At 34.5% G+C, this 12,783-nt stretch overlaps 1 protein-coding gene and 1 long non-coding RNA gene across 2 annotated transcripts; both read right to left on the bottom strand.

The window, feature by feature from the left end:
• Nucleotides 1-985: 985 nt before the first annotated feature.
• On the bottom strand, nucleotides 986-1,601 carry LOC116013842. The gene is made up of 2 exons (XR_004097292.1): nucleotides 1,359-1,601; nucleotides 986-1,227 (listed from the first exon to the last, which is right to left on the bottom strand). It is a non-coding gene; the product is annotated as an uncharacterized LOC116013842 (long non-coding RNA).
• Nucleotides 1,602-1,948: 347 nt separating this feature from the next.
• LOC116028839 lies at nucleotides 1,949-11,270 on the bottom strand. Its single transcript, XM_031270671.1, has 14 exons — nucleotides 11,021-11,270; nucleotides 9,437-9,518; nucleotides 7,546-7,649; nucleotides 6,713-6,839; nucleotides 5,775-5,869; nucleotides 5,381-5,504; nucleotides 5,147-5,227; nucleotides 4,390-4,488; nucleotides 3,820-3,978; nucleotides 3,657-3,717; nucleotides 3,402-3,472; nucleotides 3,228-3,272; nucleotides 2,874-3,050; nucleotides 1,949-2,752 (listed from the first exon to the last, which is right to left on the bottom strand). The coding sequence occupies exons 1-14, from the start codon at nucleotides 11,056-11,058 to the stop codon at nucleotides 2,354-2,356; spliced, it is 1,662 nt and encodes a 553-aa protein (XP_031126531.1). The 5' UTR covers nucleotides 11,059-11,270; the 3' UTR covers nucleotides 1,949-2,353.
• Nucleotides 11,271-12,783: the final 1,513 nt, after the last annotated feature.

Raw genomic sequence — 12,783 nt, 5'->3', positions numbered from 1 at the left:
TGGTTTCTGTAGCAAATCCTTGAGATGTGTTCATGACTATTGACTACTTTTATTGTGCACACCCCCTAACTAGGATTCCAAGCTTAGCGGATAATAGCTCAAGCCCTATAGTAACCCAGGAGTTTTCAACCATGCCACCATTGCTAATTCAGGATTTTTCGATCGGATTTTCTATTCATCAGATCATCTCATCGTATCTCCCAAAAGGATCGGTCGTCCAGTCGGGTATCATCTCGTCATAACTTCCGAAAGGATCATCCGTCCAGTCAGATTCTCTAAAAATATAGATTTTCCTCACACTTTACAAATACGGGTATTATAATTATTTTAGAACTCTCCATCCATAATAGACTTTATATAATATGCACCATGCTTTCTCAATAAAATATAGATATAGGTTTTGAAAATAGAGAATAACTATAGATTTACAAAATACCAATGGTAGTATGAATATGAATACAAATATGAATACGAATTTCCTATAAAGTAAATAACCCGGGCACTCCATATAAACACATAGAATCATGAATATTACTTCTCATTTATTCTCTTAATCATAGGTACATCAAATATTGATTTCTAGTGAGAAAATGAAAATAATCATGCCTTATTTTAGAAAAAGAACTTATACCGTTAAAACATTTTATTACAAGTAACCAATTAGATCAAACACTAAAACCTTCACAGGTCATCTTGACCCGTGTACTCACAGTGGCCGGACCCAACAGGCAGGGGGCAAAGCCTTGTGCCTTCAGAACCCACGGTACCATAGGGTTGGTAACATGGCAGTGAGGCCCGCCGCCAAGGCCCTGTGTTACCGTGGTCGAGAGTGGCAGGGCTTTGAGCCCTATCACTCCTGCCACCTTCAAGCCCACAGGCCCCAAGGGCCTGTGGGTAGCCTCGCGAGACTGGCAGAGAGGAGGCAGTAGCCTCCTCTCGCCTCATCATCTTCAAATCTCTATTTTTATACCTTTGAACAACTCCATCACCTCAACAACAACATTATATCACTAAAGCATCAATTTACATCAAAATAGATATCAAACACAACACATTTCATCCTATAAGCTCAATAGCAAACTAAAAATACAGAACATCATCATACAACACATATTTCATATAGAAAATGGTAAGTTTGGGTGTCCATGGGTTATACCTCAAGCTAGCCTCAACCTCAACAGTCTTCTATTTTTAATCCTCAAGCTAGATCTTCTCTTTCACCACTTCCTAAGACCCCAAAACCAAGCCACAACAACAACATTCATACACATATAAACATACGCACAACATTGGGAAAATGAAGAAGAGAATGGAAGAAAAATAAAGAACGGAGGAACAAGAAAGAAGAGGAAACTTACTACAAAATGTTGAAATCTCAAAGCTAGCTTAGTGACTCATTGTTGTTGTCTAATGAAATGAAGAAGGGGATGGAGGTATGAAGAGGCAAAGCTGCTTTACTGTAGTATTTATAAGGGGGCACAAAACCCTAGGAGGTTGAGCTTGGGATGAACGGTTAAGCTAAGGGCAAAATATACACAACCCAAAGAGGTGCTGTATTGATGGATCACCATGAATGTTGTCAAAAAATGAAGTCGGATGAGAGCGATGATGGTAAACGAAAAAAAGGAATTAGGATTCAAAATGTGTAACCCAACTTTGAAATTGATATCATATGAGAGTATGAAGAAAGAGATTTACTGTATATTGTATTATGCAATGACATATACATGTATACATAGGAAGCATATACGAACCCTAGTTAAAAAAACATACAATCAAACTCAAATACTTGATTTATGATATATTCTTGATACAAATACTACTCCTAATATGGTGCCATTGCATTCCTCCTGGACAGGTGGAAACTTTCGGAATATATTTAGTGACACCTGGGATCACCTATTGTGCAAACATCCTATTCCCTTCTATTTATAATTTTAATATTAAATTACTTTAAAATATTTCATTACAAATTTATAATCACCACAAGGAGCAAAAGTTTAATCTTTTTTTGGTAAATAAGCCAATTTACATTTATATTGTTCCATCATGAATACTTTTCAAGTCAAACAAATTCTGATCAGTCCATATTTTACAACCAAATAATGTCTGCACCCTTGTTTCTCCCTCCCCTTTTCTCCTCTCTCAAGAACAATATTGATTCCCAAGCACCAAGTGACCAATGTATTGTTTCTCCTACTTTCTTTCTCCATCATATTTTATGGAGAGTACACATCCAAGTCTTCCAAAATATACACAATCCTGAAATTTTGCTTGCTTTCAATTTTCATATGGCTGAACTATACAATAGAACCAGACCAGCTTTCACGAGGCGCTTCTCCTACCTTCAACATCACCTGTTTTTGAAGAAGCTAAGGTCCCAACGACGCATCAAACCATCCATGATGTTGCCAGATGGATTCTTTACGACAGTCACTGTGGCTTTTGTGTGACCAACCATGTCAGTGCTAGATGAACTCTGGTTGCGAGGAGGAGACGCCTTACTGCTTTCGGCTTCCTTTGCTCGATTGTGCCCATTCACTACTCCCGCAGCTGGGGGCTTGCTTTCGGGTTCCTTTGCTCGAGTGTGCCCATTGCTTTCGGGTTCATTCATGGGCACACACTGTTTTGATGTAGAAGAGTCGAGAATATTTTTTGGGAACGGATCTGGTTGTCCGTTGCTTGACTCAACGTCAGGGGTTTTTGACACTTCTAAGTCTTTCAGTGACTCTAATACTGCTTCCATGAACATCTGAAACATTTTTGCTAGACAAAAGTTAATGTGCCAAAAAGCGGGGATCAACGATAGCATATGTGGAAAAGGGGCAATGTAAATCATTGCGTGCAGAATAAAAATCATTAAATGTGCTTACCCTTTCTTCTTCCTCCATACTGCTCGGAAAATCTGCCAAATTATCGAGTGTGTATTCCACATACTCTTCATCGTCTATTGAAACAGGCACATTACGACCATATGCATCTCCATTGGAGAGTTCAAAGCTGATCATATTTGAAGATGATGGGGTAAGATCAGCTCGACTTTGTTCTTCCTGAAAGGTATAGTTTGGTTACAACAGCACAAACCACCCTCTTGCTGAGATGTGTTCGACTTTAATTAATTTTATCAAATGTAAACTGAAGCAATAATCCCCACATTTCTAAAGCACCTAAGAAGTATATTACTTTTCCTTCCTCGATTGTGGAAAATGTGGGATTAGAGAGAATACCTTGTCTCCATCCTGTTTATCGTTTGAAGAGATGTTTGATGGGACCTGAAACGAGGTCAAAGGAGATACGGTTAGCCAGCAAAAATTACGCAAAAGCAGAGTTGCACAACAAATGTTCCTAAGATTTCGGGCAATCATCCCTCGGACATTATATGAAGTAGCTTCGACTGATACCTCTGTCTTACTCATAGGCCTTTTGGAGCGAAGTTGCTTAATGCAATCCTCAGTGCTACTTGTCGCTCCACCTGATAACAATCACACCAATCAACTAATTTCGGAAACACACCAAACTTCTTGTCAGATTGACAACAACAACAACAACACTAATAATAGTAACATTAAGAACCCAAATGGAGAATCAGAAAATCATCAGAATAGAATAGGCAAGCGCATGGTGCAAGCTACAGAAATCAAAAGCGGGATCCATACCTACAGGGGCAGTTCGAACATCCTCTGGAGAACCAACTTGATGGACGTTACTCCAACTACTCTAAAGGCGACAAGAGTTAATTCTAATCAGTCACCAATAAAGCATATAGCAGTATACTGGTTTTGAATCAATTGTGAATTCCATGATAGTAGCAAATTTTACCTTGCCAAAATAATCTGGTGGCATGCCAAAAAACGTACTGCCTAATTCATCATCTGGAGGCTGTAAAACATTATTGAAAAAGATACTTATAGAGTCGAAATAGAATTGAGGACGTGGAGAGTTATGATCACCCTCAAATTTGATAATATTCTTGTCACCCTGCCAAAATTACCATTCAATAATCAGTTCACAAAAAAAGAAAAAGGTGAATCTAAGATGCATTTTGTACCCTATATTTTATAGCCAATGCTTAGAACACTTTGACAGTGATAAAATAATAAACATCCTTTCCATATTAAAAGTATATATTCTCTCTGATAATAAAATCGTTTTCATTTTTCTTTCGCATGTGGAGAGAGTTCTTTTTTGGTGGTTGTTGGGGGAGGGCGTGGAGAAGTGACTCAGATTTCCCGATTCAGATTGGTAATGCAAACTTCAGCTAAACAATATATTCTTTTGGGTGAATACTGAATATATTATGTAACTAAGTCTTTGTTCAGTATTTATAAAGGTTGAACCCAGTCATTATTTGCACGATAATGGAAAATGAATAACGTTAAGTATAGATACCATATACGCATCAAATATGCGATCAGAATGATGTGGTCGTATAAAATCATCATCACAAGCATGACCCAGCAAGGCAGGTACAAAGCAAGCCTTTGCAACCTACAAGGAAGGATCGATGAAACCAAAGGTGTTAAAAGAGGAAATATTATTATTGATACATTGATTACATAAAGCTTAAAACCCCATTCTCAAAATATTTAGGCGACTACTCGAACAAGGTTTTAAATGCATTCTGTGCTAAGTTAATGCGGTGTCTGCCTGGGAACTAAAAGGGACTGCCCGGGAAACTAAAGGGAATATGGAGCAGTCTGATTTAAATGAAATTCCTAACAAATTTCTTATACCCATTGTTGGTCAATCATCAGTTGATCATGAATGGCCCCGTTAAAAGGCTGCTGCTAGGATGAAGACATTATGAAAACCAATCTAATTTTAAAGCATGCTCCAAATACAGCCAATTAGTAACAAGCAAAATTTTGGAGCTAATATGATATGAAGAGCGGACAATTTCTCAACAAAGATACAGCCATCTATCTGAAATTAGCAACATCAAAATCTTATTTCACAATTCTGCTTAATGCAGAACTAAAGCCACTAATATCTCAGAAAAATCCCCAATAAGGATCATCTCAAAATGTTCTATAATAATAGAATAACCAGCTTGCATTTAATAGTGATATCAGAGTTTTATGGTAAATAGAACACAAACCCAATTAAAGAAAATTGCAACTAAAAAGGACAACTTTATTCTAGATACCTTGATAGTGTTCAACTCTGTTATGTCAAACTTTGCCTTTTTAAGAACTGCTTTCCGCATGTACTGAATTGCAAACTTAACCTACATTCAAGAGACCAAAAAAAAGAAGAAGTTAAAAGAGTATTGAAACAGGCCCCACCAAGTACGGGGGGTTGGGTGTCACATTTATAACCCAGGCAGCCTTTTAGCATCTCCAGTGCATCACATTTAGAATATGCAAATTTAGCATCTTACTGTGAATTTGGGAAGCCGTATTTTATAAGTGTCAACAAGTTCCATCATCAAATCAACCAAATCAGAGAAAGGGCTGTCCAAAACCATTCCGGCAATAGAAGGATCCTCAGCTCCATACATCAGACTGCAAAAACAAGTGCATCAAGTTAATAAATAAGATCACAACCAATAGTAACCAAAAAAGGCAGGACACTTAGATCTCTGCATATAAGACAATAAATGATTATTCAGAAAATGGATATAATATGTATTTAAAGGTAACTTTGGCAACTGAAGATCCTATATATGCATATTGCTTTTGCTAGACATAACAAAAAAAATTCCGCAACCAGTATACAATACACAAGTCCTGGATGAAACAAGAATATGATCGAAATAAGCAGAAAAGAAACACCTTGTAACAGCACCCATTGATCTACCCCACAAGCCAATTAAAGAAACATTTCCATCTTGCCGTAAATATTCAACAACAGCTTTAAGATCATCTTTCTGTAAAACAGGCAAAACACTGTGATAAGTCAACAATGGTGAAAAGTGGCATTAGGAAACCACCAACTTTAAGTAACAGAAAAGGATTCAGGTGAATGCAATAGTTTGTCTGAACTCTGGCATAAAAAATTATTGAATTCTCAAAAAGCAAAGAAATAGAAAATAACTTGAATGAGATGCATCTTTAAATATATCTAAAAAGTTTCTGCAATTTAATTTTGTTTCCAGGGTTCCTCTTAAAGTATTATTGTTATTGTTCTTTATTCAATTAGCTGAGATTGTAGCTTTTTCCTATTGTGAGAAGCTTTCCAGAAAGGATTCAATTTCTGATATACTGCCAAGCATAACTACATATGTAGCATTGACTAAAAGGTTGTTCCAAGACTTGAAGCACTGGCTTATAGGAAAAGGGGTGAGTTAATACTTAATAAAAATTGCTAAAGGTCAAATCAACTGTGTGAAGCTCCCACATCATGCACAAAAAAAACACTTACTACTGTCACCAATGTTACAGGTCAAGATTTGTTAATAATACCAAAGTTACAGATCAAGATTTGTTAACCAGTGTTCACGAATAATGAGTGGACAACACCATTTCAAATATCCAATAACGATTGTGCGTTCATGAATTTTTACAACCTGATAGAGTTTGTATAGCATTTCAAGAGTAAAGTTGCTGACAAAATGGAGCATGTTACTATGAGATCAAAATTCAAATTAAATAATTAAATAATAATAATAATAATAATAATAATAATAATAATAATAATAATAATAATAATAATAAAGAAAGAAGAAGAAGAAGAAGAAGAAGAAGAAGCAACGTGTTGCTTAGCCACTCACTTCGTTCCATCCCAAAGTAACATGCTCTCCCCCAGACAGTCCAGATCCAGAAAAGTCAAGGGTGAATACAGTAATATTTGATGGCAATAATATAATGGCAGCTTCACTGGCATCTGCTCTACAGCCACTGGCAGAGGATCATGAAAAAAGTATTTAGTAACAACTAAGCTTTTTTAAATGAAGAATATAGGGTACATGAGCACTATTACACGCTTAACCAATATAAGGACAGATGAGCTGTGGAGGCTATTCTCATTACCATTCAAAATAAACAAATAAACAGAAGGCAATAGGTTGAGGTAAATACTTTTCCTATATTGTAGAGTATAACTCATTAAATATGCTGAAAAGGGAAGAGAGTTTGCATTCAAGATAGATGCAGATTGAAAAAAACGTACAAGAACACTGCTAGAACCTTAGACCATGAACTCTTTCTAATGTGCAATTGAATGTTTGAAACCAGTTAATTTCAAGTGAAATTCCCTTATCCCCAGAAAAGCGAACAGGTAAAGGTTACCACTTTTCCTATAGTCTATAGGACAACTCACACATAAGTTGCTAGTTGAATATGCTGGAAAGAGAACATAGCTCGCATTCAAGAGATGTGCAGATTGAGAAAATGTATAGGCACAGTAAGCAACTAAGATCAAAAGTTCTTTCTAATGAATCATCAAAAGTTTGAAACAAGTTTCAAGTGCCATTCCCTGCAAAAGTATTAACTTACCAGAACATGCATAAAGGAGTAAAAGGACAACCAATACAAAATGAATACTGACATATACACTTATTGCTAACATAGTAACATGCAAAATGACTATCCTTTTTTCACAAACCTGTTTCCATGACAGTAGATTACACAGGGCAGAGGCTTTCCTTCAGGACAAATGATAGGTATGTAATGGCTACATTTAAGAACACAACCCCGACTGTTTTTAACCTGCATTATGTAAAAGCAATTCAACTAAAAGTTTAGTAACTGAAATTCCAAATACTACAATAGTAGCTCTTAGCTTGATAAAGAATAAAGTAAGAGCTACAGTTCATGGTAAAATAAAGAAAAGCAGCACAGAAAATAAGGCCAACTGTGTTCCAGTTTATCTAAGCCGGTCTTGACCAGGCCAGGCAAGATGAGCATCCCTCAGTCCCTCACAAGAGGCCAGGAATATTTACAATAGGAGTATAGAAAAAAAAGTTATTAAATGAGAAGCAAAAGTTTCAGTTACAGAGGACACACTGTTAAAAAAAGTGATGAAAAAGCAAAATGAGCTAAAGAGAACCCTCCAATCCCTTTGCAATATAAAAGAGCCAATCTCAAAAGCTCCAGCAGCTTCAGCCCATAAAGACGCATAAAATAAACTACAAATGTTTGTCCTTTAAAGGTAGTAAACTAAAATGCCAGCAAACATGATTTAATCAGATTTGTCCAGCCAGTTGAAGGACCCTTCCAACCATCAGTTCAACTTCCCACATCTCTCAACAACTAAATGTCAGAAAAAAGGGGAGATATTTCCCTCTAAAGGTAACATGTATGATTAAGAAGGTAATGAGAAAGTTAAGTAATCTGTATCTCACAACCAGACCTAATACACCAAATGAGAAAGATATTAATTACTCCATATAAATTTTTGCCCCAGTAAACACTCTTTATTATATTAATCTTATGGCCTAAATTCCTCTCAAATGCCCTTGAAATTTTCATATAAATAAAACACACTTATCAGTGTAAGGACTAATATCACTTTGAAAACCCTAGCATTATGCTAGCATCAATCTATCAGTCATTCAGATTCCAAACAAAACAAAATATCCAAAAGATTGGACAACCTTTGGTATAAAAAATTCTTATATTGAGGTAAATTATCAAGAAGACAGCCTATACATGTACAATGAGAAGTTAGTCAAGTTACAGAAGAATCCCCTAATATATACTGTATATGATTGAGCAGAAAACCTATGCCACTGGAGTGCAAAATAAGAAGAGGTAACAAAGAAGAGTACAGAGTACTACACAAATAAGCTCTTATCAAGGTGAACCTTCCTCCCTAACTAAAAATAAAATAGCCTTTCAACACATCAAGGCACTAGCCTTTCCAAACATCAAGGCACAATTCTCCCTACACTTGAATCCAAAAAGGAAACATCTTTTAATTCAGTTTACACCACATATATCATAAGCCAAGTAACTCAACCATATGTTCTCCGACCAATCCATTCAGTAATATGGGCAGGTCAATAACTTACTGTCTCAACTATCAAATACACAGTAGACATAATGAATGACAGTCAAATGACGGCCAAAATGAGATAACTTTTGAAAGGGAGAATTTGCTTTCTGCTCTGGATATGCTGATGGCACAAAAACTTGATGGTTATTATTATTATTTTATTATTTTATTTTTTTAATATTTTCATTTGTTAAGGATCTTCCGAGTTTATTTCTCATGGGGATTAAGGGTTTTATGGTCAGATATCTACCAAGTTACTTTTCAAGTACATTTCTATGTACATGGGGTTGTGCCTCATCTATGTAATTATGTTGCACTTAGAAAAATGCTCTTTACCTTTTAAAAAGATAATAATAAATTTCCAGGCCATCAGTAATAGAGTATGTGCTATTAGTCAAGCACTCAAATACCAGGTTCAGTTAATGAAGGCATCAAAATATGGACAAGATAATGGTGAGAACTTTTAAACTGATCATGACTTCAATATATCAGGCTGTACCTCCAAATCCTTCCGTTGGTACCACTTCCCCTTGAGCATGAATTCTTCATCTAGTAAATCATTCTTTGGGTCATATTCAGCTCTGAATTCCAGAAGATTACTCATTAATATCAAATGAAATTTTATCACAAGAAAAGAAAGAAGAGACAAAGTGGAGTCCACTAATTAGCCAGGTCATAAGCTCTGTTGCAACCATAATCCTTGTATGAAAATGAATAAGCACCAAACATTTAAATTCTGTTTAAGCAAAGGAGGTTAGCTCTATGATGTACCCTACCTTGGTAATTCACTCAAAAGATCACAAGGGCAATAAATTGAACCAATTCCAGCATACATAAGCACATAGTGGATAGTCAAATATAAATGTGGTAACAGAGATTTCAGAGAGAGCCAAAATTGATGCTTACTTCCCCTAATAATAATATTTAAAACTAGTAAAAAATAAAGAAAAAAAAAATATTGACGACTGACGAGGGGTTTTCAATTCCTCAGTCTTTGGTTGGAAGAACTGAAAAGCCATACTCCTCTGAATGATTAAACTATACTCCTAAAACATTTTATCTTTTCATACTCCTCTGAATAACTAAACTATCCTCCTAAAGCATTTTAACTTTTCAGCACATGCTCCTATTAAAGGACAACTAATAAATTTTTTGCCAAAAAATCCATACTTCAATGTGACTTTACACTTTTTACAAATTGGCAGTACTTACAGAGCCCTCCTATTGCATTCAGTGTGGAATGAAATGGACATGGAGATGCAAAAAGGGAATACACATTGGTTTCTTGGAAACATCAATTCCAACTTGATCTACTTAACATCACACTTAGACGTCAAATGCGATAGCAGATTAATTCCTTAGACAGTTAGACATACTTAGGCAGTTCAGATTGATGTCACATTCATATATCAAATGCAATAGCGGATTGAATCATATACTTAGGCAGTTCAGATTAATGTCACATTCATACATCAAATACAACAGTGGATTCAATCCTAAACTTAGGCAGTTCAGATTCCAATAGGTTTTCCAATGAAGTAGAAATTGCAAAAGGCACCAAGCAATAGTAAAAGACTAGGCAATACATTCTTTAGACCATATACTGAATATCAATTATTTTAAGAAAAAAATATATAGTTTCCAACTCAAATCATTCCATTCAAAATTAGATGCACTACAAGCAAACTAATTACTGCAAAGTACAAAGAAATCTCATAATAAGTATACAAATCTTAAATCCAGAGATTTTAGAATGAAATTCTAAATCCAACTCCTAAAAGTAATAAATCTAGCAATAGATTCATGCTCAAAATAAAATTACAGTAATAAAAAAATCCCATCCGCAAGAACATAACTAAATTTTCACCAAAAAAGACACCCAGATTTCGAATCAATAGTAACCCAGGACAAATTAGACAACCCCACTCCAGAAATTTGACAAAAGATCCAAAATTTAAGAAAAAGATTCTAACTCTGAACAATATATACAAGAAGAGATACAATTATGTGTAGAAATACAAATATAATTAGCATTTATGTACTGGAAAATTGAAAAGGAAAGAAAGAGAAAATTCTTTAGAACCTGGGTGGTCTTATAATGAAGTTGACAAGCTGTTCCATAAAGATTCAATGGACAATCGATCTTCTCTCTCTAAATATAAATGTATAGAGAAATACACTGGTTACATGTATGTATTTACATTATGTATAAGATAGATATATATATAATATATATGCATGGGTTAAGGTGGGTAGAGAGAGAAAGAGGAATAAAAAGGGGAGGGGGCACTGTGGTAGAGTTATGGGTTTGCTTTCAGAGGAGAAAAGGAAGAAACGAAGCGCATTTGTTTGGCTTCTCTTCTCTGCTCTCTATTTCACCTTTTCTTTTTAATTAAATTTATTTTAGGCTGTTTTCAAAAAAAAAAAAATTTATTTTAGGCTGACACAAACCGAAACCGTGTTTTTCACTTCTTCAAGACTTCTAACCCGTGCCGATCACCTGCCTGCCATTTCCAATTTGCAAAAATCTTTTTAAAATTACACTTCTAATCCCTATATTATAAACTAATTGCTAATTTTTTTTGAATACTAATGACTCTGTTACAGTGCAGTATCTGTTCATAACTACTTTAGTGGAGTCAATATAAAGGGAAGGGTTTGATGCCACTAGACTACAAGGTCCTTGGCAACTAATTGCTAATTTAATTTCCTAATAATATTATATATAGGTATTGGATCATATGGAAATAAGTCCGTAGGCGAAAAAACTAAGAACTAATCACAACCTTACATCTGGAAAAATTGAACGCACCAGATCAAGTTAAAAAAAAAAAACACGATTGCAGTTTCGTAATTATCACCAACTTTACTATACAAACATGAACACTAAAATCTGCAATTTTTAGACTTTTTCATGTTTGCACATTTATTATTAACGTTGTGCACATTTAGTGTTAACATTTTGCATATTTTGTATTAAAAGTTTTCACTTGCAAAAATGTGAAAGTACATTGCAATTAAGGTTTCGATTTTAGAATTTATGACTGAGTTTTTAATTTTATTTGGTTTAGTGGTTCACTTTTTATTGCTTAAGGTATGACGTTTATGGTTTAGATTTAAAATTTAGTTTTTTCGTTAATTTTATAGAATTTACCATGTTTGCATATTTAGTTGTTTATTGATGATAATTACGAAATTGTCACCGCATCTTTTTTTTAAAATCTAATCAGATCCATCAAATTTTTACAAATGTAAGGCTGAGATTGGTTCTTTTTATCTCTTATGGAAGTATTCTCACAGGATCCATAGCCATTATATACTCACACACATAAGTATTGGATCATATGAGAACAAGTCTTTAAGAGAAAACTAAAAACTAATCTTAGCCTTACATTTGAAAATTGGATGGAACAAATTAGATTTTTTAAAAATGTGGCGGTATTTTTTAATTATTACCAACTTTACTATGTAAACATGAACACTAAAATATGCACTTCTCATATTTTTCAAGTTTGCACATTTAGTATTAAGTATTAACATATTGCACATTTAGTATTAACATTTTTTCACATTTAGTATTAAAATATTGCACTTAGGGTTTCGATTTTAGAGTTTATGATTGAGTTTTTCGTTTTTAATCGACACAATAGACTTTCTCGTATAAATAATAACAATTTCAATTTCTAATGCTAAGAAGTCATGAAAAGTTATTAAAATTTTCATAATACAATATTAAAAATAATTACTTTTATAATTAGACTTTTTTTCTCCATTTAAAACTTGACATGGTAATAAAGTAGTCCGGGGTATAATCTTAGGTTTATTCTTCCTCTATTTTGTTCTTCA

This window comes from Ipomoea triloba, chromosome 1 (assembly GCF_003576645.1).
Source record: "Ipomoea triloba cultivar NCNSP0323 chromosome 1, ASM357664v1".
Lineage (NCBI taxonomy): Eukaryota > Viridiplantae > Streptophyta > Magnoliopsida > Solanales > Convolvulaceae > Ipomoea > Ipomoea triloba.
The sequence above is the reverse complement of the archived record's forward strand: the minus strand, read 5'-3'. Positions and strand labels throughout refer to the sequence as shown.